Source organism: Crocuta crocuta, unplaced genomic scaffold, assembly GCF_008692635.1.
Source record: "Crocuta crocuta isolate KB4526 unplaced genomic scaffold, BGI_CrCroc_1.0 scaffold278, whole genome shotgun sequence".
Classification (NCBI taxonomy): domain Eukaryota; kingdom Metazoa; phylum Chordata; class Mammalia; order Carnivora; family Hyaenidae; genus Crocuta; species Crocuta crocuta.
The window spans coordinates 443825-468322 of record NW_027532173.1 but is presented as its reverse complement, the minus strand read 5'-3'; the positions used below and the strand labels follow the sequence as shown (position 1 = coordinate 468322).

The 24498-nt window shown below is 43.7% G+C and overlaps 1 protein-coding gene and 1 pseudogene across 1 annotated transcript; both read left to right on the top strand.

Annotated features, from left to right (window-relative positions):
* Positions 1–2922: 2922 nt before the first annotated feature.
* LOC144242460 (52 kDa repressor of the inhibitor of the protein kinase pseudogene) lies at positions 2923–7135 on the top strand (annotated as a pseudogene).
* Positions 7136–23163: 16028 nt separating this feature from the next.
* Positions 23164–24470, top strand: CUNH11orf87 (chromosome unknown C11orf87 homolog). The gene has a single exon (XM_077777450.1). The coding sequence runs from the start codon at positions 23390–23392 to the stop codon at positions 23984–23986; it is 597 nt and encodes a 198-aa protein (XP_077633576.1). The 5' UTR covers positions 23164–23389; the 3' UTR covers positions 23987–24470.
* Positions 24471–24498: the final 28 nt, after the last annotated feature.

Genomic DNA, 24498 nt, shown 5'->3' with positions numbered 1-24498 from the left:
TATTAATAGTAATCTCCAAATGGTAAACTACAGATACAGTTCTTTTTTTAAAAAATGTTGTACAGTGAATATGCATTTGCTTTAAAAGAAAAAAATTACTTCTAAGGGAAATAAGCTACCTGGAAATCAAGGCACCACCTCAGTTTTTGAATATCTGGACCTGTCCTCATGGAGCCAGAGCCTGGGATTGTCTGACCTATACTGACTCATTAATCTGCGACCCACTGGACATGAGCAGTGTTCTTCACTGAACTGTCCAATTAAGCATTAAACGTAAATGCATTTAAAAACATTTTTTAGGGGCGCCTGGGTGGCTTAGTCGGTTAAGCGTCCGACTTTCGCTTAGGTCATGATCTCGCGGTTCGTGGGTTCGAGCCCCGCGTTGGGCTCTGTGCTGACTGCCAGCTCAGAGCCTGGAGCCTGTTTCAGATTCTGGATCTCCCTTTCTCTCTGACACTCCCCTGCTCACGCTGTCTCTCTCTCTCCTAGAAATAAATAAAACATAAAAAAAAAATTAAAAAAAATAAAAACATTTTAAAATGTTGTCATTTATTTCTGAGAAAGACTGCATGAGCAGGGGAGTGTCAGAGAGAAAGGGAGATCCAGAATCTGAAACAGGCTCCAGGCTCTGAGCTAGCTGTCAGTACAGAGCCTGACATGGGGCTCGAACCCATAGACCGTGAGATCATTACCTGAGCCAAAGTTGGACGCTTAACCGATGGAGCCACCCAGGCCCCCCTAAACATAAATGCATTTTTAAAACTTTCATGGAGGAAAGCCTTGAACAAATGTTTTCTCTGAATCTTCATGAGGAAGAGACAAGTAACATGTGAATACATCAGAATCAAAGATGCTTTGGAAGAATTTCCGGAGCTTGTGAGAACATGGTTCTGCTCACTCTGTGTCACCAGCCAGAATTGTTAACTCTTCTGCATGAGGTCTGTGTCCCTGCCAGCCTCCAAGGGGGCACCCAGATTGCCAAATATCTCTTTGTGTTCATTGCTGGTCTTGTGTTTTGATGGATGCTATTCTTTGAAAATTGCCAATTCAGGCATACGTCTTGCCTCTTTATTAGGCAGAACAGCAGGTTACCCAGAACATCCCACTTCCTCATGGTCCTGAGTAGACAGGTATTTACTGATTATTAGATCCCGCTAATCTCTGTTCTCAACAAAGTACTTTCAGTCTATTAGAAAGGCATCAGCATGACGTGAAAAGGACGAACTGGGACAAATTCAATGGGAACGTTGCACCAAGGGCAGAGAGAAAACAATATTTAGCCCAAGAAGACCTGCAGGCACTCAGACAGATTAAATTAGAACAGGGATGAGTACATGCTCTCCTCTATGTATTTAGTTGGCAGGAGGTGCTTTATTTTATATAGATCACATAGCCGTCATTGAAAATGTACTCAATTTTGAAAGTGTCACACCCTGTCAGAGACCTGGAATGAAGGAAGAGGCAGAGAGTGAACATTTACTGAACATCTCTCGGTATCTCCTGTAACTCTCACCCTTGAATCCTCACTGATCCCAGTTCTGAGTCCTTTCAGGGAGTTACTATGATTCCCATTTCACAGATGAACAAATTGAGGTTGAGTTTTATAGAGTTTAAAAAAAAAATCCACAGTAGCAAGGTTGGTTAATGGCAGAGAGAGATTTAGGATCCAGGCTTGCTAGATCTTGCTAGAAAGCCAGTGCCTTTCATAAAGCACCCTGCTGTTTCTGAAGGTCAGACAATGGATGCCACAGTGTCAGGGTAAATCAGCCAGGAGGCAGAGAACTGTAGTGACAGGGAAAGTAGACTTGGCATTTAGACATTGAAAGCCTTGTATGAAGTGTCACATCCTTTCCCATGCTGGTATCTGTGGAGCCTGGGAGATGGAGAGAAAGGGAAGAAGAGAACGTGATCAGGTTATTTGTACCTTCCCAGACACTCGGAGAGGACTGACCTCCAGCAGAGTCGAGGTGCGAGTGGTCATTATCTCGAATGTTGAGTGGGCCTGCTGCTTCACGGTGGGGCCTGGTGTGTGGGTGTGTGGTGGGAATCCAGTGCCAGGAGAGTCTGCCTAGACCCGGCATACTCCATACATTTTCCGTGCTATCTGCCCGTTCCTAACCTCCCCGCAACCCCCATCTTTGTTCTACAAGCTTCTGATTTTAAGTCAGCTTCAGCTCTGGCCTTAGGGACTTATAAGTAGTAATTCTACCATTAGAGATTTGTTTCATTGTGGACATTGGAGATGGGATGGGCTTGTCTTACTTTCTAGGTTAGAGAATCAGGAGTGAGCTCAAGGTAACTGATTCTTTACTGACCTCCTCCTCTAAAAAGCTGTTCTCCCTGAAGCCCATTTGGATTCTGACACTACGCAGACCCTTTTTGAGGCACTCAGGGCCATGCTGGACTTTTCAGGATTCTTCACCCAGAGAACCAGTAGGTCACAGTCCTCCAGGAAGGAAGATTTTGATAAAACTTAGCTCTCCCACCTCTCCTCTCCTTAGCCTCTGCAAGGTAACTGGTTACATTTGAAAATCTAAAATCATGGAATTATGACTTTGACTTTAGAAGTTAATAGAATTTGATCTCAGATCTTGTCCAGTTCAATAACTCCCCCCTTCACCAGGAGTTATTTGGAAATTTGGTCTTATGTTCAGTCAGAATTGTTCTCTTAAAAGTTGTTTTAAGTTTATTTGAGAGAGAATGCATGAGCATGAGTGAGGAGAGGTAGAGAGGGAGGGAGAGAGAATTGGAAGCAGGTTTTGAGCTGACACAGCACAGAGGCCGATGTGGGGCTTGAACCCATGAACCATTAGATCAGGACCTGAGCTGAAATCAGGAGTCAGACTGAGCCACCCAAGGGCCCCCAATCAGATTTATTCTTACAACCAGCACTCACTGGTGCACATTCTGCTCTCTAGGACCATGCGGTCCGCAGAGCAGCAATGGTAAAAACAAATACTTAAAAAAAGAACTGATTACCTTAGTGAGATTGTTGAAGAGAAGCTTCTAGTAAGAGGAGGTTAGTAGGAAAGTGAGTTCTTGGCCACTTTTAGAGGAGTTACTTCTGAATTCCCAAGGATTCCATTTCTTCTGTGAGGTGGTGTTTGGGGTTTTTGTTCTTCACGTGAAATAAGCCAGGAGTAGGCAGGCCTCCAGTTCCCGGCTGTAAATCTTTGAGGACAGCTTCTGGTGCCAGCTCCTTAGAGAGGATGGGCTGTGCAAAAAGAAGCTCTCAGGCTGCAACAGGGTCCCACCTGACATCCCAGATGGAGCCAAAGCGCTGGCTGGAAGAAAAGGGTCCTTTGTGAGTTTTAGACAACTGGCTTGCAAATAAACATGTATAAATCATATAAGGCCTGGTAGAGCATCTAACACAGATTATCAGTATAGAAACAAATAATAGTAACTTGGTTACTGACCACAGCTCACCCACTGGATTTGGATCATTGAAAAGACAGCAGCCAAAACTTTAGCAAAGAGCACATTAACTCTGGGTCCCAGGGAATGCCTAGATCACACCACTTCTGTCCTAAGACCTGAACCTCCTGGCTTTAGTGCTCAAGGGACTCAGTCCAGTGCAGTCACCACTGAGACCAAGGAATCTGGACGTTGGAGATCTATCCACAAGTCCAGTGTCTTTCTACGTAGTATCTTCCAAAGAGACACCTTGGATTAATGGAAGGAGCAGGCTTTGGAGACCGGCAGACTTGGGTTTGAATTCTGGCTTCATCCCTTAGCAGTTGTGTGCCCTTGGACAGACTATGTAACCTCTCATCTTCTCCCTCTCTAAAATGGAGATAATTCTCTATCTTATAGCAATGTGCCCAGGATTAGGTAGGATCATGTTTGCAAACTCCATATGTCATTCTAGTTGCCCCCATCCCTTCTCTGCTGACGTCTTTCTTGCATGTCTCTTTCCCTGTAGTCCGCAAGTTTGGGGTAAGGACGTGCTAAGAAGCAGATACATCTCCCCCCGCACCTTATCTTTGGGAGCTCTGCCTCTGCTACTCCTTCCTCTTTTGACCATTTCGATCTTCATTGTCACCTCCACAGAAAGGTGAACCAGAGGACAGGGAACAAGCAGAAGTCAGATCCATCTGTTCAGATCTTTGCACAACTTTTGAAAGGAGGCTAAAAGCTATTAATGGAAGTGAGCATGTATGAGGCTTTTATTTATGACGCCTCTATTCTAGACAGTACCGAGAGAAATCAAACAAGATGACAGCCTTCCACGGCCTTGCTGTCCAATGAAGGAGTGGTACATATAGGTAAATAATACCAGGAATGTAATAAATATTATAATAGAGGTACACCCAGGTCACTGGGTCAGTAAGATCCACAGACTGCTTCTCTCTCCCTCTGTTTTTCACTCTCACATGCACAATGCAGTTCCTGGCTTGTCACTGTTGAAATGACAGCTAACTACAGGCTTGGGAAGGACGTTAGCCTTCTTAAATTTGCCCTGAGTTTTTCTTCTAGTGAATTAATTCCTAGATGGTGGTGAAGAACTGGAAGGCAACTTGCTATTGTTAGCAAAGAATGACAGATGTGGAGATAATTTTGAATTGTGCTAATGTTCAGAGAAGCAAATGAGCTCCTGTTGACATAATACCTGATTTAAATAACGGGTTACGATGTATTACATTTCAGTGCCCTTACTGGAAAGCTCAGTCTAAGAGCAAGAGGTGTACTTGTGAGATGTGATACCATCATATTCCCAAGAGTTTGCTTTTTTCCTCTCATAATAGGAGAAGAGTCAGTTTCTTGGGATCACCTGATCAAATCCCCAGGAAGAAAAGCCTTACACTTGAGGCACCTGCTGAACCGAGGACAGGCAGGTGGCTGCTGGGAGGTTGTGGGCAGAAGAGGGCGGGGCCGGCCAGGGGCGGCAACGATGCTCCACCTCAGTGCTGCCCCCAAGTGCATGTGAAAGAGCAGTCAGACCCGGGCTTACACAGGGTCCTGCACACACCTGCTAGATGGCAGAAGTGGGTGGGTAACTGTAACGAGAGCAGCCATAGAAGATAAAACAGCTGACCAAGTACATAAACATGCTGAGACCCGCATGATCTGTACAAGAAGTTTTTCTAGGATGGTTCTTCAAGATAATGCAATACCAACGGTATTTGATCTTTCTTGATATTTGAACAATCCACAAAGTAGACACAGAAAACAAAAGAATTGAGTGAAGGTGAAATCAGGACACTATAACAGAAAAAGAAAATGGATGAAACTTCGAAACAGGAATAGAAACGTAAAGAAATAGCAGCAATGCTCAGAACCTCAGTGCAGAAGAAAGGGGTTAAGGAGAGGATGAAGATGTTACCTTTAAATTAACCCTTGAAGAGAAGGAAAACACCAAATACTCAAAAGCTTTATTTGAAATTTTGATTCTTACTGGGAAACTGAAACATATCCCCCTCTGGACAGATGGGAGGCTGATGGAATCACGGAAGTTCTCTGCTCCTAAGAACTTCCCAGCACTGCTGGAATGCTGGATGGATTCCAGTGGAGAGGTGCTGAAGAGGCTTTTTGAGACCACAGCAGTTACAAGCAGACACAGGTGCTGGACATCTGTGAGAGCTGTGTTCCGGAAGAAAACCTCAGGGAAGCCAGAGACCCTCATTTCCATTCTCACCGACCATGCGATCGACATAGCAGGAGAAGAGCACAGAGAGGGTTGTCCACAAATCTCATAACCTGAGAGAGGAATTTGTGGGCTTCCTACCTCAGGAAGCTGATGCAGACATTTTGGCTGTGCAGTTTCACACTACAATAACTGAGAAGTAGGGATGAAACATGGAGTACTGTCATAGCCAGGCTTACATTGTGTCCGGTGGATTTTCTTCCAAAATTGAAATTGTTGCCTCTAGACTTTGAGATAATTAGCCCCAAGCTATCTACACACTCTGTTCTTCCTCTGCCTTAAATACATGGTTGGAAAAAGCAATATATATATATATATATATATATATATATATATATATATATATGTATGTATTTTGCATTGCATTAGGAACAATTGAGAAAGTTCATTTTTTCCCTAGTTTTAGAGCATGGCATTATACTTTCTGTCGTCTTTCAGAACAATAAAGAAAAGGCCAAAGAACAGAAGGAAATTGGCCATCATCAGTGGAAAGGCAGGAATGATGCTTTTGAAATTGTAGTGGACCTCCTACCAGCACTTGTTTTATGCTTCGATAGCACAGTGACACAAACATCGGGTGGAATAACTGTGTAGCTGTCCAGGCACTTGTACTCTGTAGCAGTAACAGATTTTGATTTTATTGTTACCATTGTTATTCTTAAAAATGTTCTGTCTTTGACAAGAGCCTTTGGGAAAAATCTTTAGGGGCAGACCTCTGATATCTTCTTTGCAGCCGGTCACTTGACTGCCGTGCTTTGGTCACTAAGTGAATTAATGGAGTACATTGAAGTTTATCATGGATCTTGGTTTGCAGAAGCCACAAATTTGGCACCCAAGCTTGACAGTCAGATGAAACCTCCTGGGAAGTTCTGCAGAGCCCAGCAAGGTAACCTGGAATGTCAGCTGATGTCCGAGATTTCCTGAGGAGACTGAGAGTGCCAGCACCGGAACGCATTGTTCAGGGACAGAAAGATAGCACCTCAGAACAGTGCCTGAAAACTCCTAAATCCTTACCGCTGATACCCTTTGTCATGGGATGGCTCACATTTAAAAACTCAGAGGAGCACCATGCTGACGTGTACAGAGTGATTTACATCATCCTGATGTACTCTCAACTCAGCTGCGTTGTTAAAGAATCAAGTGGGAGCATGGAGGGGAAAATATAGAGCTTCTGTCCACCATTTATGATGCCTGCTGTCTGCCATATGTCATTTTCCCCCCTAATGTTTATGCATGGCTGAAGGTCCTTTGTATTTATTTCTGTGATGAAAGTTGAGAATGAAGGCTATCAAAATTAGGTGAAGTGTCTCAAAGCATACCTGAGGAACATTTTGACAAACCAAAGGTGAGGTAACTTGGCTTTGCTTAACCTAAGTGTTGACATCAAACATGATCTGAGGTTAATAATGGTGGACACACATGCATCAAACTTAGTACAGCTAAGTCAGAGCTCCCACAGTTAATTCAGAAACCCTTGAAAATATCTAAGAGACTTTAAAAATAGGCTTTCCTTATATTTGATATTTGAAAGAATCTGAAAGAAATTTCAAAGCAGCTTCCAGAAAAGCTGTAGGTATATGTAGGTAGGCCCCTTCATCACTGAATATCTTGACCTATGGGCCTCCCATTGAGGACATTAGCCATTGATAATCACCTATTCAAATGGCTCCCAATTGAAATCTCACACTTTGAAGACCTAACTTTTCTTCCAGAAGATAGCATCAAAAGTGCCCACTTCTGCGAGCTCTCTGCAACTGGCATGTAGAATTGCTTTAGTCATCATTTCAGACATAGCATTTATTACCACTATAGATTCAATTGCCAGGTATTAGGTTATCAGCTCTTTGAGGAAATGAATTCTGAGGAGGTGTAGGAGGAATGAATGCATTTTATAAAATGTTACAATAAGGTTCTCTACTGACCTTTGAATAGTAAGAGTTTTAAGTATGTTGTTAAAAAATCTGTAATGGATAGTTGAAGGGAATTACTAGACAGGGAGAGAAACATATGAGCTCACCAAACAAAGATTTCAGGATAGATTTTAGTCTTTATCAAGTGAACCTAAGGAAACAAGTTACAGTTAAAGTTTGAATGGAACAGCCTGCTTTTGTTGTCCCGCCTCTGATTGTTGCTGTTTACTTTCTTTTGTGGAGTTTGAACACTTCTGTTTCATGGTCAAGATAGCATCAGAGTCCATGGATCCTGACAGCTGATTGGCCTCTTTTCTTCTGTCTTTTTCTGTGTCTCTATCTATTGCCTCTTCTTGATTTGTAAGTAAAACCTGAAAAACCTGAAAAAATAATGTTTTGTGGTTTATCTAGAAATAGTACAGAAAATATTGCTGTTATTTTTGGTGAAGAAAATAAATTTTGTGTAGTTTATTTCAACATAAGTAAACTGTGACTTTTCTTAAAGTATTATACCTGACAGTGTTTTTATTAAGTGCCCTCCTTAATATCCATCACCTATTTCACCCATTCATCCCCCCACCCCCATCTCTGGGTAACCATCAGTTCTCTATAGTTAAGAATCTTTCTTGGTTTGCTTCTCTCTCTTGCTCTCTATTTCTCTCTTTCTCTCTTGCTTCCCTTGCTCTTTTGGTAAATGAATTCATTAAAGTTGCAGGATACAGAATGAATGTGCAAAAATCTTTTGCATTCCTTACACCAATAATGAAGCAGAAGAAGGAGAAATTGAGGAATCAATCCCACTTACAACTGCATCAGAAACAATAAGATACGTAGGAATAAACCTAACCAAAGAGATGAAAGACTTGTACTCTGAAAACTATAAAACCTTGATGAAAGAAATTCAAGATAACCCAAAGAAATGGAAAGATATTCCATGCTCATGGATTGGAAGGACAAACATTGTTAAAATGTCTGTACTGGCTAAAGCAATCTACAGATTTAATGCAATCTCTATCAAAATGCCAATGGACTTTTTCACAGAGCTAGAACAAATAATTCTAAAACTTGTATGGAACCACCAGAGTCCCCAAATAGCCAAAGCAATTTTGAAAAGGAAAAGCAAAGCAGGAGGCATCACAATTCCAGACTTTGAGGTATATTATAAAACTATAGTCATCAAAGCAGTATGGTACTGACAGCAAAATAGACATAGATGAATGGAACAGAATAGAAAACCCAGAAATGAACCCACAACTGTATGGTCAGTTTATCTTTGACAAAGAAGAAGAAAATATCAAATGGGAAAAAGACAGTCTCTTCAACAAATGGTGTTAGGAAAACTGGACAGCAACATGCAGAAGAATGAAACTGACCACTTTGTAACACTACACACAAAAATAAATCCAAAATAGGTTAAAAACCTAAATGTAAGACCTGAAACCATAGAATTCCTAGAGGAGAACACAAGTGGTAATGTCTTTGACATAGGCTGTAGCAATTCCTTTTTAGATACGTTTCCCTAGGTAAGGGGAACAAAAGCAAAGATAAACTATGGGGACTTCATCAAAATACAAAGCTTCTTCACAGTGATGGAAACAGTCAACAAAACTAAAAGGCAAGCTACTGAATGGGAGAAGATATTTGCAAATGACATTTTTGATAAAGGGTTAGTATCCAAAATATAGAAAGAATTTCTAAAACTCAACACCCAAAATCAAATAGTCCAATTAAAAATGGGCAGAAGACATGAACAGTCATCTTTTTCAAAGAAGACATCCAGATGGGCCAATGGACAGATGAAGAGATGCTCAACATCACTCGTCATCAGGGAAATAGAAATCAAAACCACAATGAGATGTCACCTCGTATGTGTCAGAATGGCTAAAATCAACAACACAAGAAACAATAGGTGTTGGCGAGGATGTGGAGGAAGGGGAACCCTGTTGCACTTTTGGTAGGAATGCAAACTGTTGGTGCCACTGTGGAAAACAATATGGAGGTTCCTCAAAAAGTTAAAAAATACAGCTACCTTGTAATCCAGAATTATACTACTAGATACTTAACAAAAGGCTACAAAAATACTGGAAGAGATACATGTATTTCATTGTTTATAGCAGCATTATTTACAGTAGCGAAATTATGGAAAAGCCCAAGTGCCCATTGACTGATGCATGGATAAGGAAGATGAGGTGTGTATGTGCGTGTGTGTGTGTGTAAAATGGAATATTATTTAGCCTTAAAAAGAATGAAATCTTGCCATTTGCAATGACATGGATGGAGCTAGAGTGTATTATGCTGAGTGAAATTACAGAAAGATAAATACCATATGACTTCACTCATATGTGGAATTTTAGAAACAAAACAAATGAGCAAGGGGAAGAAAGAGAGAGAGGCAAACCGATAAATAGACTCTTGACTATAGAAAACAAACTGATGGTCACCAGAGGAGAGGTGAATGAGGGGATGGGTTAAATAGGTGATGAGGATGAAGGATGCACTAGGGATGAGCGCCAGATGATGTATGGAGGTGTTGGACCATTATATTGTATACCTGGAACTCATGTTACACTGCATAGTAACCATACCAGACTTAAAATAAAAACTTAAAAAAAGATGTGTGTGTGTGCATTTATACACATACACACACACACACACACACACACACACACAAGGGAGTATTGGTCAGCCACAAAAAGAATGAAATCTTTTCATTTACAATGACAGGAGTATTAGGCTGAGTGAAATAAGTCAGAGAAAGACAAATACCATATGATCTCACTCCTATGGTGGAATTTAAGAAGCACTTGAAAGATTTTTGTAAATCAACACAAAACTGCAAAAATGTATTCTGTGATATATATATATCTGTCTTTTTTTTGTATCCTGGTTATTAAGAATGATGATAAACTTATTTGAAAGAAAATATATTTGTGTTTCCAGTAATCAAACAGCATAGGAGACAAAAAATAATCTGTGCTTCTTTATCCTCACTAACCCTTCAGACCCGAGAGGACAGTGGTTATCTCTTCTTTTCTGGCTGGTGTTTCTCTGTCCATCCAGCATTAGAGTCAGACAAAGATTACTTTTCTGTCACCAGCCCTCAATACCTTGCATAGTTTAAAATAATCTGTGATATCTATGTAGAACCCTACATACTCTGGGTGTCCCCATCATCATCTACTTTCTATGCCATAAAATCATTAGGAATAGAGAGGGAGGTTTAAAGAAAGGGGAGAGGACTAGACTAAAATTCCACTGTATATGGGAGAATGTAAGAATTTTCCATTTGTAGAATGCCTTCTGTGTGCTAGGAAATCTCTGTACATGTTTTGAAATCTTGACTTTTACCATATAGTAGGAGTTTGTTATCCCCATGTTACAGAAGTAGAAACTGAGACTGACAGAAATTAAATGATTCATCACAATTTTCAGAATTAGTGGTGGCTGAACTAGGGTCCATACCTAGTCCATAACTAAGCCTTTCTTCAAATTTTATATAATGACATTGGTTTAAATCAACAAATTAGGGTCTCATGGTCCTGAACCTAGTTCAGGATTATGATACCTTGTTTTGCTTGGTTGGCTTTGAATATACTCCTCCCAGTTAGCCAGTTGCATTCTTGTGCTTCCTCTCATATATATCTTACATGTATTTTCTCTTCCTTGTCCCTAGTAGCATTGAGAATTTGTGATCTCTGTCCCTGGTGTAATGGAATGATTGTGGGCTCTGGAGCCAGACAGCCAAGCATTTCAGTTTGGGCCTAGCCAGTTTCTAATAGAGTGTGTGCTTTGGGCAAGACTTAAACTCAGTTCTTCCCTAGGAATGGGGAGAGCCAAACCTAGGTCAAAGAGCTGCTGTAGAGATGAAAGAGGAATCCATGTAAAGTGCTTGGCAAACATTCAGGCCCTCTACAGTCCCCTCCAATCCTCATCACCATCCATTATAAAGTCACCTTGAAAACTGTCTGCATGTTCCCTACAAAGACTATGTCTGGAGAAGTTTGGTTAAAGCTGTAGTCTCAGTTGCTTCTAGGAGAGGGTATCAGACCAGAATTCTTCCTACCTCCATTTCTAATGAGGTGTGGAATTACTACAGATAATGTGAGACTTCATTATCTCTTAAAGTTTATTTATTTTGAGAGAGAAAGAGACCATGCGAGTGGAGGAGGGGGAGAGAGAGAGGAGGAGAGCGAGAATCTCAAGCAGGCTCCACACTGCCAGTGCAGAGCCCGATGTGGGGCTCAGACCTACAAAACTGTAAGATGATGACCTGAGCTGCAACCAAGAGTCATATGCTTAACTGACCGAGCCACCCAGGCACCTCCCCAGTCTTCGTTTTCATGTGTGATAATTTGTAACAGAAATGTGCAATAACTCCTTTCATGATCCTTGGTCCCTTAACCCTATCCAAGATTCATGATGGGAGAGAGGCGAGATCAGTGAAATGCATCCTGGGAGCCGGGTGTTGCTGTGCTGAGGGCCTGCCCCTTCTGTCCCCTGCTTTGCCCAGATGGGGGACTGACTTCTGAGTGGAGAAGCTCTGTGGATGGTTAGATGTATGCATTGCTGCAGCTGTTGGTGGGAGGGGAACTCCATTTGTGTGGGCCAGATACTTAGGGAAGAAATCTAGAAGATGAAAGTCTGACAGAGGTTCTGGTGGGAGAATCAGGGGAGCATTGCTCAGATCGCATTAATCTTCATTCCTTGATCTCATTCTGGGCAAAGGTGGTGAGTGTTTCCCTAGGGTGAATGCAGGCCACACGGGCAACCTTAGCAGATGTCCTCAGTACTTCATACCTGGCCCTTAGACCCTTCCCTTTCTCTGTGCTCCTACTGACTTCTCATTGCTGATAGCCCTATTCCTGAGGATTTTGCTAGAACGGGAAGATGCTGCTCTGCCTGCAGATGATGCACACTAGGTGTGTCAGAGAATTCACTCCTATGGAGCAGTCTGGAAACAAGATGGAATTGAGATAGGAAGTTGAGGGCTGTGTGTATACTTCCGAATACTACAATTCTCTTGTTGCCAAGCCAGAATGGCTCTGAGGCCTGCGTCTGACCTCGTTTCCCAAGTTCCCCTGTGAGATTGGACTCTCGTGGTAACTGGCTTTGTGTTCTGCTCCTTCACTGGAAGCTCTTCTTCCTCATTGCCCTACTGGTGTTCTCTGCAACTGCCAAATCCTTCCTCAGTGTCTCCTTCTGGACGAACTTGAACTAAGACAGTCGGCCAAGGTAGAGGTCCAAGGACGAAGACCCTTATGATACGATCCTGGAACTTGCCAATCAGATCATTAAAAAAGGCTCTTATCAACTAGATAAGAGAGGTGATAATAATCCCTGGCATGCCAAGCATCACAATTATGATATTTTCATCTCGGGTGAATTGGAATGGGAAACAGGCTTATAGAATGTCTCCAGCATTTTTAGATATGGTGGCACTGGGAATTATGAGAACTGTGGGATTGATATTGCCCTGAAGACCTTTAATTCAGTGTTGAAAGAACCCATATTTCTGTAGCCAGAAGGCAGATCCTGCTGAAAGTCAGGTGCAGATGTGAGCGGGAAAGAAGTAGCATTGCAGAGATTTGATTCTCAGCCCTGGCAAGTCTCCTGTGCTAAAATCAAGGCTCTTGATATGAGAGGAATGTGAGCTGATCTGAGATGGGGATATTTGGGACTGATATACTTGAGAAGTTTGAGTTAACAGATTCTCCTGAACCCCTGGCTCTACGAGAATCGTTCCCTCCCCATTGTTACAGGAGAGCAGATTCTCATTGCCTAGAAATTTTGAAGAGGCAGACACCTCATGAGATGATACTTTTCTCAAGGGTTACCTCTCCTTGCCTTATAGATTGTAGGACAATAACTAGGATCAGAACTCGGGTTGAACTCCTGGGAAAATACTTTCCCTGCTCCCAGGGTGGGGGGGAAGGATCATTAATAACAGAACTGCAAGGCTTTGCTAATATGTCCTGGAAGAATTAGGCAATTTTAAAGCCACATTGTAACACTGTTTTTGTTGGTTTTCTTTTGCAATCATAACATGATATATAGACAATGGAGGGAGGAAAAAAGACTTTAAGAGACAAAAGGTTGAAAAGCATGAGGCCATTTGGCTTTCTTTCTTGATTGTCAAAATAAATACGGTAATGTATTTATTTATTTATTTACATACCTGAACATGGACCTTGAGGGTGGTGCCCCAGCAGCGAGGAGTCTGAGGCTCGATGGGCAGAACTTGTTAAATGGGGACATTCTCCCAAGACCTCAGCTTTAATGTCCTGGAGTGAGGACCGCTGTAGTGAACCCTAACACACTGTGAGGATAGTTCCTCCCAGTTTCAAAAATGCTAGCTGGCAGCAAATGAGATGCCGTTAGTGTGTAAATACCCAGCTTTCTTGCTCCTCATATGGGGAGATTCTTAGGTGGGTGTTGAGCACTGTCTCCCAGAGTTTCCCCTGAGGATGAAGCAGCTAGAAGCTGAAAGAACTAGCACATTCTTGGGGATTAATAGTCAACAGAAATAGTGCAGTGACAGCTGCACGAAGGGGTGACTATAAACAGGTCAAGCAAGAAGTTCTCCATCCTGAGTCAACCTGGACATTGGGCCCCAGGAGTGTAGAGCCAGAACAGTCGAAGTAGAATTTTCCTATCCCTTTACCATTTTCCCTCCTGCTTCATCTCCAGAGAGGTAAGAAACTCTAGCAATCTAGGGATGGGCGGTGAGGAAAAAGGAAGAGAAATACAAGTGAGAGAAATAGAGGAGAAGCCAAGTATTACTCCTTTTCATGCCCCTAGGCTTTTAGCCTAAAATAAACAAAAGCTGTGAGGAAAGAGAAAATGTATGATTAATTGGTGTTTGGATTTTTATAAGTATCTGAGAGTAGATATTCTAATTATTGACTTGACCCTGTGTTCTGATTTAAAAGGATACAAGAATGTCTTTTAAGTGAAAGTGATCCAAAGAATTATGATACCTATCAAATTTCTGTTCAGCAGCAGAGGAAATATTTCTGGACAGTGTTTAAAGGTACAGTGAAACAAACAGAAACACAAAGCTTCATTTGATTGCATTAAATGCAGTCAGCATGTGCCCTCTACTACGTGATTATTGCCTTTGTCTTCCTTAGAAACACTCTGGCTTTACTCCCCATATGTTCTGTTACAAAAATAAAAAGCATAGTTGATAGCAACTGATGTGGAGAAAAGGTAAAATGGAGTGCAGGAAGAAATCTTCATTTTTAAATTTTATTTTTTTATTTAGAGAGAAAGACAGAGAGAGAGTGAGCATGAGAAGAGAAGGGGCAGAGAGAGGGAGTGAGGAAGAATCCCTAGCAGGCTCCACACTGTCAGCATGGAGCCCAATGAGGCTTGATCCCACAAACTGTGAGATCATGACCAGAACTGAAATCAAGAGTAGGATGCTTAACTGCCTGAGCTACCCAGGTGCTGGTGCAGGAAGAAAACTTAGTGTCTCAAGTGTTTATTTCCTAGCCCATCATACTTGGTGGTTGAAACTCCCAGGCTGTTTTAAAGCCACATTGTAACATTGTTTCATTTGTTTCTTTTTGCATGCAGAAAATGATGTATAGACAATGGAGGGGGGAAAAGACTGTAAGAGACAAAAGGTTGAAAGCATGAGGCCATTTAGCTTTCTTTCTTGATTCTCAAAATAAATACAGTAATGTTGGCTTCATGAGGAAGGGAGAAACAGGAGGAGTCGAGATGGCCACCCATCATGTGCAGTAAGTCACCCGCCAACCCTGTGTTCCATCAGGATCTTCAAAAGCACCAAGTGTGCCTTCCAGCAGATCTATGGCATAGACCAAGTGTTTCTCTCTTGCTGTGATCTTTTGTGTTATAGCAAACAGAATCCAAAGCTCATAGTCAAATCTGGTGAGATCATTTCCTCTTTCTCTGTATTTTTGTTTAACATGAAAGGCCACAGGGGCACCTGGCTGGCTCAGTCAGTTGAGCCTCTGCCCCTTGATTTCAGCTCAGGTCACAATCGCAGGGTTGTCAGGCTCTGCGCTGAGTGTTGGGCTCTGTGCTGAGCATGGAGCCTGCTTCAGATTCTCTCTTTCTCTCCCTCTGCCCCTCTTCCCATCTCACACTCTCTGTTTAAAACAAAACAAAACAACAACATGGAAGACAACAATTTTTGTTGGAATTGTTTATTCTCTAAATGTTCTTGATTGATCCCTGGGACCTGATATTTTTTAAATTTGTTATAGATTGATTTATTTGAGAATTAATGATGGTCTCCTTCTACATCAGAGTCTCTCTTGGTCAAATTCAACAACTCAGAGATAATAGTAGTTGAAATTGTCATACAATATGTATGCATCTCAAGATGCCTATCTCTTCATTTGGGCCAATATTTACTAACTGAACAGAGGTAAGTTGTATGTATAGGGTTGTGGTTTTCAGACAAGGGGTGATTTTGTACCTCCACCCCTGTGACATTTGGCAATGTCTAGAGCTATTTTTGATGGTCCCAATAGTCTATAATGCAGTGAGGGTGCGTAAAGCCCTGGGATGCTGCTAAAGAAATGTATTAGTTTCCTTTTGCTGCATAACATAGCAGCTCACAACAACAGTCCTTTATTTAATTCATCGTTTTATAGGTGAGCCGTTTGGGGAGATTGGGAAGGGTGCTTGACCTGGTTATCTACTTAGAGTATCACAGGACTGAAATCAAGGTGTTGGTGAGGTTGGGCTCTTACAGGGAAACTAGGGGAGAAGAATCCACTTTTAAGCCCATTGACATTGTTGGCAGAATTCATTTCCTTGCAGTTGTAAGACTGAGGTCCCCCTTTCCTTGCTGGTTGTCAGACTTTCCTAGCTCCTCTGGGGCACCCATCTGAGTTTGCTTATGTCCCCCTCCATCTACTAAGTCAACAATAGAATGTTGAGCTCCCTGCAACCTTCTAACCTTGTGCTTTGAATCTCTGACTTCCTCTTCTGGCTGCAGCCAGAGAAAACTCTTCTTATAAAGGGCTCACCTGATGGGATCAAACCTATCTGAATAAATAATCTCCATATCATAAGGTCACCTATTTGGAACTTTAATTACATCTATAGAAGTCTCTTCACAGCAGCCCCTATATTATTTTTGATTGAATAATTGGAGAAGGCAGTCTGGACAGGAGGGAAGGAAAGTTCTGCTTACCACAAAGGTCTGTAATAAGACAATCTCTCATATCAAGGAATGATCTGACCCAAAATGCCAGTATTGCTGAGATTGAGAATCCCTGGTCTGCGTATACCTTTTGTGCATGCTAGAAATATTTTCAGCTTATTTTTCTTAGAAAAGGCAGATTCACAGCCTGTAGCACTTGAAAGAAGCATGGGCCACTGGGTTTCTGACCATGACCCCACATTCTCATTTTCCAGGAACTGTTGGTCACAAAGATCTTATGAATTATTGGACATCTGCTGGTCCATCTATCTTTACCCATTGACCTCTCTAGCTTCACAGCCATCAGTCTGGATGGTTCACATTCTTCTGTTCTTCGATGCAAATGGTATTTTATTTAAAAGTATTAGGAGAAGAGAAGAATGTTAGAATTTGTTTTTTTTTTTTTCCTTTGGCCAGATAATCCGAATATAATCATGTATGTACTGAGAATACAAGTTCTTGATTGCAGAGACTTTTCCTCGGTCACTGATACATAGAGCACCTAGTGCAATTTGTGGTACATGGTAGGCATACAATATTTGTTGAATGAATGACTTTTACAGTCAAGGATAATGTAGTAAGATGAATCTTGACTCTTGGTACAAATAACCATATATAAATGGGTCTTAGGGTTGATTAGACAGTGCTTTATTATGAGATTTAAAGGGGTAAAGCATATGTTTATGCAACTAGAGATTAGAAGTGCCTTGATAGGTATAAAGGTGTGTAGGCTCTCAGACTTCCTTAAATTTAGAGAAGCCACCTGGGTTCAAGCCTTACACCAATATGAAATCTCCTTCACAACATGTCCAATGGGTCTAGTTTGCTTTTGAAACTTGCCAGATGGTGTCACAAGATTTGAACACTTTAGAACAGAAATCTTCAAAGTTTTTTTTTTTTTCCTTCTGAATACTCCATAAAAGAATTTTGGAAAGTCATGGATTCCTTTGGACATTTTAACTTGTCATCTAAAACTTTTTAATCATAATAAATGCAAAGAATGTAATTTCTCTCATATTCCATATCATGTATGTACTTTAAATATATTTGTCAAAACATCAGATTGATAGACTGAGTTCATTCAGTTTATATGTCTTCCATACTACCTATCAGGCAAATGCAGTTCCAGCTGTTAATCAAAATAGACAAATGGGGTTTACATTTTGTGTTAAAAAGTGTGTATTCATTTTTCAATTTAAATAAAGTGGAATACTTGTATCTCTTTCACAACAATATCACTTCTCAATTCTGACTCTAAGATAAATCAACGTGTGGATAGACAGAGAGCCTTAAAATGAGTCTGTCACCTGGATGAAATAAGGCTCTGCCCCATTAGTGTTTCTTACACATGATCTTTATGCTTTGCTGTCAGCCCATCAGGGATACAGTCTTTCGTTCTTCCTTTCCCTGGCTCTCCAAAGGTTTTGAAACCCTGAGTAACACATGGCAGGTGAGGATCGGTGAATCCAGGCTCCTCTTTTGTAAAGTAGGAGAAACACATGGAGAGATGACAAAATATTCGTTTTAACCTTAGATGGGCACATCTTCTGGAAAAGTGTACACAGAGGTTGAGGTTTTGGGAAATGATTCCTTGAAAGCTATACAAATCCATATTCCCTGGAAAAAAATCCTAACATTTTCTCAGGGATCTCAGTCCCCCCATTTTGAAGTCTGCTGGTTTAGATAATCTTCTGCATGATTTCAGTATTTCCAATGCTGAAATACTGAACACAGGATTCAGTATCCTGAAATACTGAAATACAGTATTTCCAATACTGAAATAGTGAAGTGAAATATACTTTCTACCCTATATCTGTTCCACTGTATTTCAGTTCTCCCTTAAGTTCCTAGAGCAGTAACATAAATTCATCTTTTCTTGATGATGCTCCAAAGATTTGAAGATTCTCTGATGCATCCCTGATGTCTTTGTATCTCTAGGCTTAATATTTCTAGTTCTTTGAATTGTTCATTATCTATTACTGTTTTCAGCCCCTTTACCCTTATGATTACCTTACCATAAAGGATACTCAAACTTATAAAAATTTTCCTGAATTTTGATGCCCAAAACAGTATCATGCTTCTACTATCAGGGATAAAATACTAATCTTAGTAATTTTCTTTATAATGTAAACAACTACCAATTACTGAATGCTTAGTATATGCTTAGTGCATAAAATAGCACTGCAGAGAAGATACTGTTGCATTTATTTTCATTTTATAGATGAAAGGCTGAATCAGAAAAAAAACTAGGCAGCTTGAACAAGCTCTAGAGCTTCAGTCACTACTTTATTAATTGACTGCTGGCTGGGCCAGCAGTTGATGTAACAGCGGCGTGACAACTTACAGACTGTGCCTCTGTAGGGATGCAGGGCTCAGGGTGGTAAGGGTACATGCTCAGGGAGCATGTCAGGGCCTCAATGTCCTCTGGCAAAGTCTCTGTAAATCTGCGAGGAGCCTCGTGTATGTCCCACTGCTCTGTGGTCGATGACCTACCTAGGTAACCCGGTGCCTGGAGGGCTTTGCAACTGGACTCTGCTCAGTCCGAGGAAGGTACAGAGTGTCTTGTGGACCGCTGCAAGGGGTGGGGGAGACCCCTAAAATGGGGTTTTTCATCTCCCCTCCTCTGCTTCAACCAAACAGCTGTGCTTTTCTCCAATTTGGCTTGTTCACACGTTTAGATAGAGATAGAAATAGAGGTGTGTGTGTGTGTGTGTGTGTGTGTGTGTGTGTGTGTGAGAGAGAGAGAGAGAGAGTGTGAGAGAGAGAGAGAGAGAGACCACCAGTTACAAAAAGGATACTAATTTTGGAATCCGTTGCTTGGGGTTTGATCTCCATAATATACGTACTCTTAAGTGACCTGGGCATTGTCTTTAGCAACTCTGAGTATTAGTTTCCTCATCTGACATGTACAGCAGGTAGTCAAAGGTTTTTGTTGAGCAAATAAGTGAATGAATGAGTCAGTGAATAAAAAATTTTGTATTTTGGCAAAAATAACCTTGCAAGGTTAGCTTGGGGATTAGTACTACTACAGCCTGGCACATAGTAGGTATTTTGAAAATAATAATAAACCCAGCCCTTGTTGTTATTGATTGAGTGCTTTCTTTTGGACTGACATACCCAGGTACCCATCTGGCACTTCTCTCTATGCTAGATGGAGACCCCTCACCACAGTTGAGAGTGAGTATTTTATGTTGCTGAATGTTTGGAATGTGCCTAAATCCAGAGGGCCGTTTCTGTTACAAAGGGAAGACTCCAGGAATCTCAGAAACTTCTCGCCCCTTCCCTCCCAGTCTTGAAAGCGTGGCTCCATAAGTTTGGTGGCAAAAACAGCGGCAACGTGTTGTCTGGAAGAAGCCTTGCCATTGTGCCATATGGTCCAAAATTATATAGCAACTCGGTGGGCTCAGCTCCTGCAGACCAAGATGTGTGCAAGTTTGCTGTCACTGGTGTTCCTGGGGCTCGAACTCCACTACCCAGTGACATCAAGTCTACGTGCACATTTGTTCTCTGGGTAAGGACTAATTATGAACCTACAGCTTATTCTTCTTGAAAGGGAAAGGGAAAGAAAAGTGTGGTGGGCTTTTCACCTGAAAATTGATGTCTTTACCTAAATCATTTCCCATTAAATGCCACTGTCTTGTGGACCACATTCATCTGCTGTAGATTGTAAATTTCCAAGGCAAGACCATGTCTTTTCATAGGTTGTGTAAAATGGTGCAGCTATTGTAGCACTCATGATACAACAGATGGTTATCATTTATAACAAAAGAATAAGAACAATGGCAGCCTACTCACATGTCCTAAAACTTGGTGTGCAAAAGGAACGCCATTATGTATATATTTATGTATGCAATCCCCTTACAACATATTGTAAAGGTTTGCTTGTTTCTCCCTGGGAAAACCTGATACCTCATTCTTCCACGTCTAGAAGACAGATCAGTGAGAGTTAATTCTAATTATATAAAGATTCTTTGCTTAACAAGACAGTGCTTCTAAAGAGTCTCTTTAAATAGCCAGATCTCTTTTTGGAATATTCAAAATTGGATATGCCTTACAAAATGTTGATTAGACTCAACTTTTGAGGAGCAAAGAGTGTACAGAAATGGGGCATCGCATGGCAGGTGTTAATGGTGAAGTCTCACTTACTGATCACAATGAGAACAAGGTTCACCACTGCATCCGCTGCCATCAAAGTCAGAACGTCCAAATATGGCATTGGGTGCCCTCATTCTAGGCAGGGAAGCGAAGCCAGCATTGGGGTCATTGCTATCATGAACTGTGTGAGTCTGGCAGCCAAGGGCATTAATCTGGGCTCTGAAAAGATCTTGCATTATTCAGCATGTACTGATAGTAGCTTAAATAGGGATCCTTTTTTTTTTTTAAATTGAGGCAGTTATGAAGAAAAATCAGATGGCTTTTATCAAATAAATGAAAACAGAATTTTGAGGAGAAATGATGCATTTATGACTTCATATGTAAGTTATGGAGAGAGAAATAGGAGTAGGGCCAGAGTCAAAGGGGACCCCCAGATTACAAATGAACAGCCTTTTACTCCCTGTGTCAAATTCTCTTTTTTTATAAAACCCTCTGCTTGCAACCAGGTAAGGGGGTGTCAGCCATTCCTACTATCAATTCAGATGCATAGCTGGAAAAAGCAGTATTTACTGCATCACTCATATTTGCAAGGAATAGTACAGGCACTGTGTTAGACTCAAAAAAAAAAAAACCAAGATGGGGGAGGAAGGAAACACCCATTTATATAAGACAACTGAATGTTTTCAAAGATCACACGGTGCCTTTAGGTGCTGTTCCACACAGGTTTCTCCAGTAGAAAAATGACACTATTTCATTTTAAAGTTGGCTCTTGTAACCAGATGCACTATTCATGTTGTGCCAAGGGTTCTAAACCAAGAGCTGATTAATCTCTGCCCAGATTTAGGCAGGCTGATGGGAATCTTCCAGGAAGTTTTATCCCTCGTGCTGAAAGGCAGTTAATACTACAGCAAAGTAAGGAGTATACTCAGCATTTCCCCGGTTCATTTCTGCACTCCTCTGGGTGATCCATATCTTCCTGCCTTGCACGGCCTTGCCTGTGCTTTGTGTGCTCAGGAGTGTCTAGATTTCAAAGGAGAAGGAGGGTTTCATATACCGAGTGGGTCTCGGGCCTGAAGACGAAGGTGCGAGCCTAGGGGAGGATCATGAGTCAGGTGGAGCGAGAGACCAGTCGAAGACCCCGGTGGGGAGGAAAACAGTTAATTTACATTGTTTGACATTAAAAGCATGTTCAGGTTGTTTCATGTTCGGCGGCCCGCGTTCCGAAACGCCCCTCTCCTTTCTCCCGCTCACACAGTTTCTGTTCAGAACCAGGCCAGCATAGACAGGCTTCCAGAGAGCGATCCTCATAGCCGAGAGGGGGGTAACCTCCCCCCCCATATGTACCCCGCGGGGAGATGGCTCTCCGGAGTGTAAAATATGTGTTGCTGGGACCATGTGGCCACGGGTTGAGGGCGAGGGGTCGGTAGCCCCAGAACTCAGCCCTTCGCAGGCAGAGCAGGGCGGAAGGTGGGCTGCTCAGAGCGCGGCGGAGGCGACGGGCTGGCTGCTGGTCCGCGGCCCCGGGCGGGCGGGAGGCGTCGGGAACCTGGGCATGTGTGTGGCCGAGGCGCGCTCTGCCAGGACGAGATGCTGGGGTATGAGCGTGGGGTGGGGGCCTGAGGGGTGGTTCGGAGCCCTGGCGGTGGCTGCCTGACGTCACCGGCCTCTNGGCGCTCCGCAGTGCAACAGTTTGCAGCTGCCTCCGGAGGACGGCCAGCGGGCTCCCGCCCCCTCCCCTCGGCTCTGGCCCCCGGGAAGAGCCTCGAGCTGGGGCCGGGAAGGCTGGAGAGAAGGTCCGTCCCCCAAACTTTGCAGGGGAGAACCGTCGCCCTTCCACTTCCAGTCCCCCTAGAAGAAGCAGGACACTGCCGAGTGCGGGGCACGGCGAGATGGGGAGAAGGGGGCGTTTGCGGGGATGAGCTTTAGCTGAAAGAGGTGCTTCAGCTTCACTTTTTNCACTGCGCACCGGAGCCGCCTCGCCGGGCGGTGGGGGTGGCGCGGGAAGGCGTCCACTAAGAGGGCGACGGAAGGAGGCGAGTCGGCGCTCCGGGAAGCGAGGACCGCGTTCCCGGGCGGCCGTGTGTCGGTTGCCGTGAGAAAGTTGTGGAGGGCGGAGGAAGGCTGCCCTCTCTGCTGAGTAACCCGTGTCCGCGGTGCCGGCGCAGACCCCTGCCCAGCGAGTGGCGCGAGTGCCAGCCGGCGCCTCGGGTGTGCGGCCGGGGAGCGGGCACGCGCGGGCCGGGCGCTCCGCCCTGCGTCGGCAGCGGCCGGGATCCTAACTGAGCCTGTTCTCTTTGCAGCCTGCTGCCTTGGGAAAGGAAGAGGGCGCGCCGACACGCGCTGCAGGCGGGCCGGAGAGGATCTCCTGGGCGCCGCTCGCCGCCCGGCCGGCTCGCTCGCCCGCGGTCGCCCCCTCGGCCTTGGCTCGCGCGTCATCCCCTCCCGCACCAGGGAGCAGTTTTGGGTGGCGTGGGCCCCCTCCTCTTCTCGGCTGGTGGGAACGGTGTGCCCGGGAGAGGAAGTCTGGTGGGCCCGGCCCCTCCCCGCCCAGTGCCGATGAGTGCCAGGGCGCCCAAGGAGCTGAGGCTGGCGCTGCCGCCGTGTCTCCTCAACCGGACCTTTGCCTCCCCCAACGCCAGCGGCAGCGGCAACGCCAGTGCCCGCGGCCCGGGCGCAGGCGGCAGCGGCGGCGGCACCTGCATCACGCAGGTGGGACAGCAGCTCTTCCAGTCCTTCTCGTCCACGCTGGTGCTGATTGTCCTGGTCACCCTCATCTTCTGTCTCATCGTGCTGTCTCTGTCCACCTTCCACATCCACAAGCGCAGGATGAAGAAGCGGAAGATGCAGAGGGCTCAGGAGGAGTACGAGCGCGATCACTGCAGCAGCAGCCGCGGCGGCCGAGCGGTGCCCCCGGAGGCGAGCGGCCAGGCCCCAGCCCCCGTGAAAGAAAGCCGGCTGGAGAGGCAGCCCCAGGACTTTGCCTTCTGCGCGCCCCCCGACGCCTCCTCTTCGTCGTCCCCTGGCCTCCCGCACCAGGGGTCCTGCGCTCCTCCGCCTCCACCGCCGGCACCCAGTCCCCAAGGAGCACACGCAGCCTCCTCCTGTTTGGACACAGCTGGCGAGGGCCTTTTGCAAACGGTGGTACTGTCCTGATTGTTGAGCCCCTCCCTCCTCTCCCCTTCCTCATGCCCAGCATCTTGGCCTTCCTTGCTTTTTCCCCTCCATCTTTCCTCTTCCACTTTTCTCTGACCTCTCTTCCCCTATCTGCCCGCCCCTCACTGTTTCTCCTCCGCCGAGGCACTGTGCGGTATTTGTAAATATTGGGCAAGGAAAGTCTCGGAAGAAGAAATAATGCAGATAATACTTTATTATTAATATTTATAGTAATTATTATAATACTAATAACACAGCCCAAGCGCATGACAAATCACATAATTTCTCATTGTCAATGAACGATGCGTCTTCCCTCTCCACCCTGCACCCCTCCCCCCACACACATTAAGGAGGAGAAACCGCACAAGCTACCAAATATTTTTTAAAAAAAAGAAAAAAAGCATTGATTCACGGAGCAAAGGGAGTGGAGGGGGCCCGGTGTGTTGTACATAGCTGTCAAGTTAAGGTTCAGTTAATTTCCTTCCCTTCCACCCCCCCACCCCCCCAAGCTT

Coding starts and splice junctions, on each gene's coding strand:
- CUNH11orf87 (XM_077777450.1), top strand. CDS start 23,390: ATGAGTGCCAGGGCGCCCAAGGAGCTGAGGCTGGCGCTGCCGCCGTGT.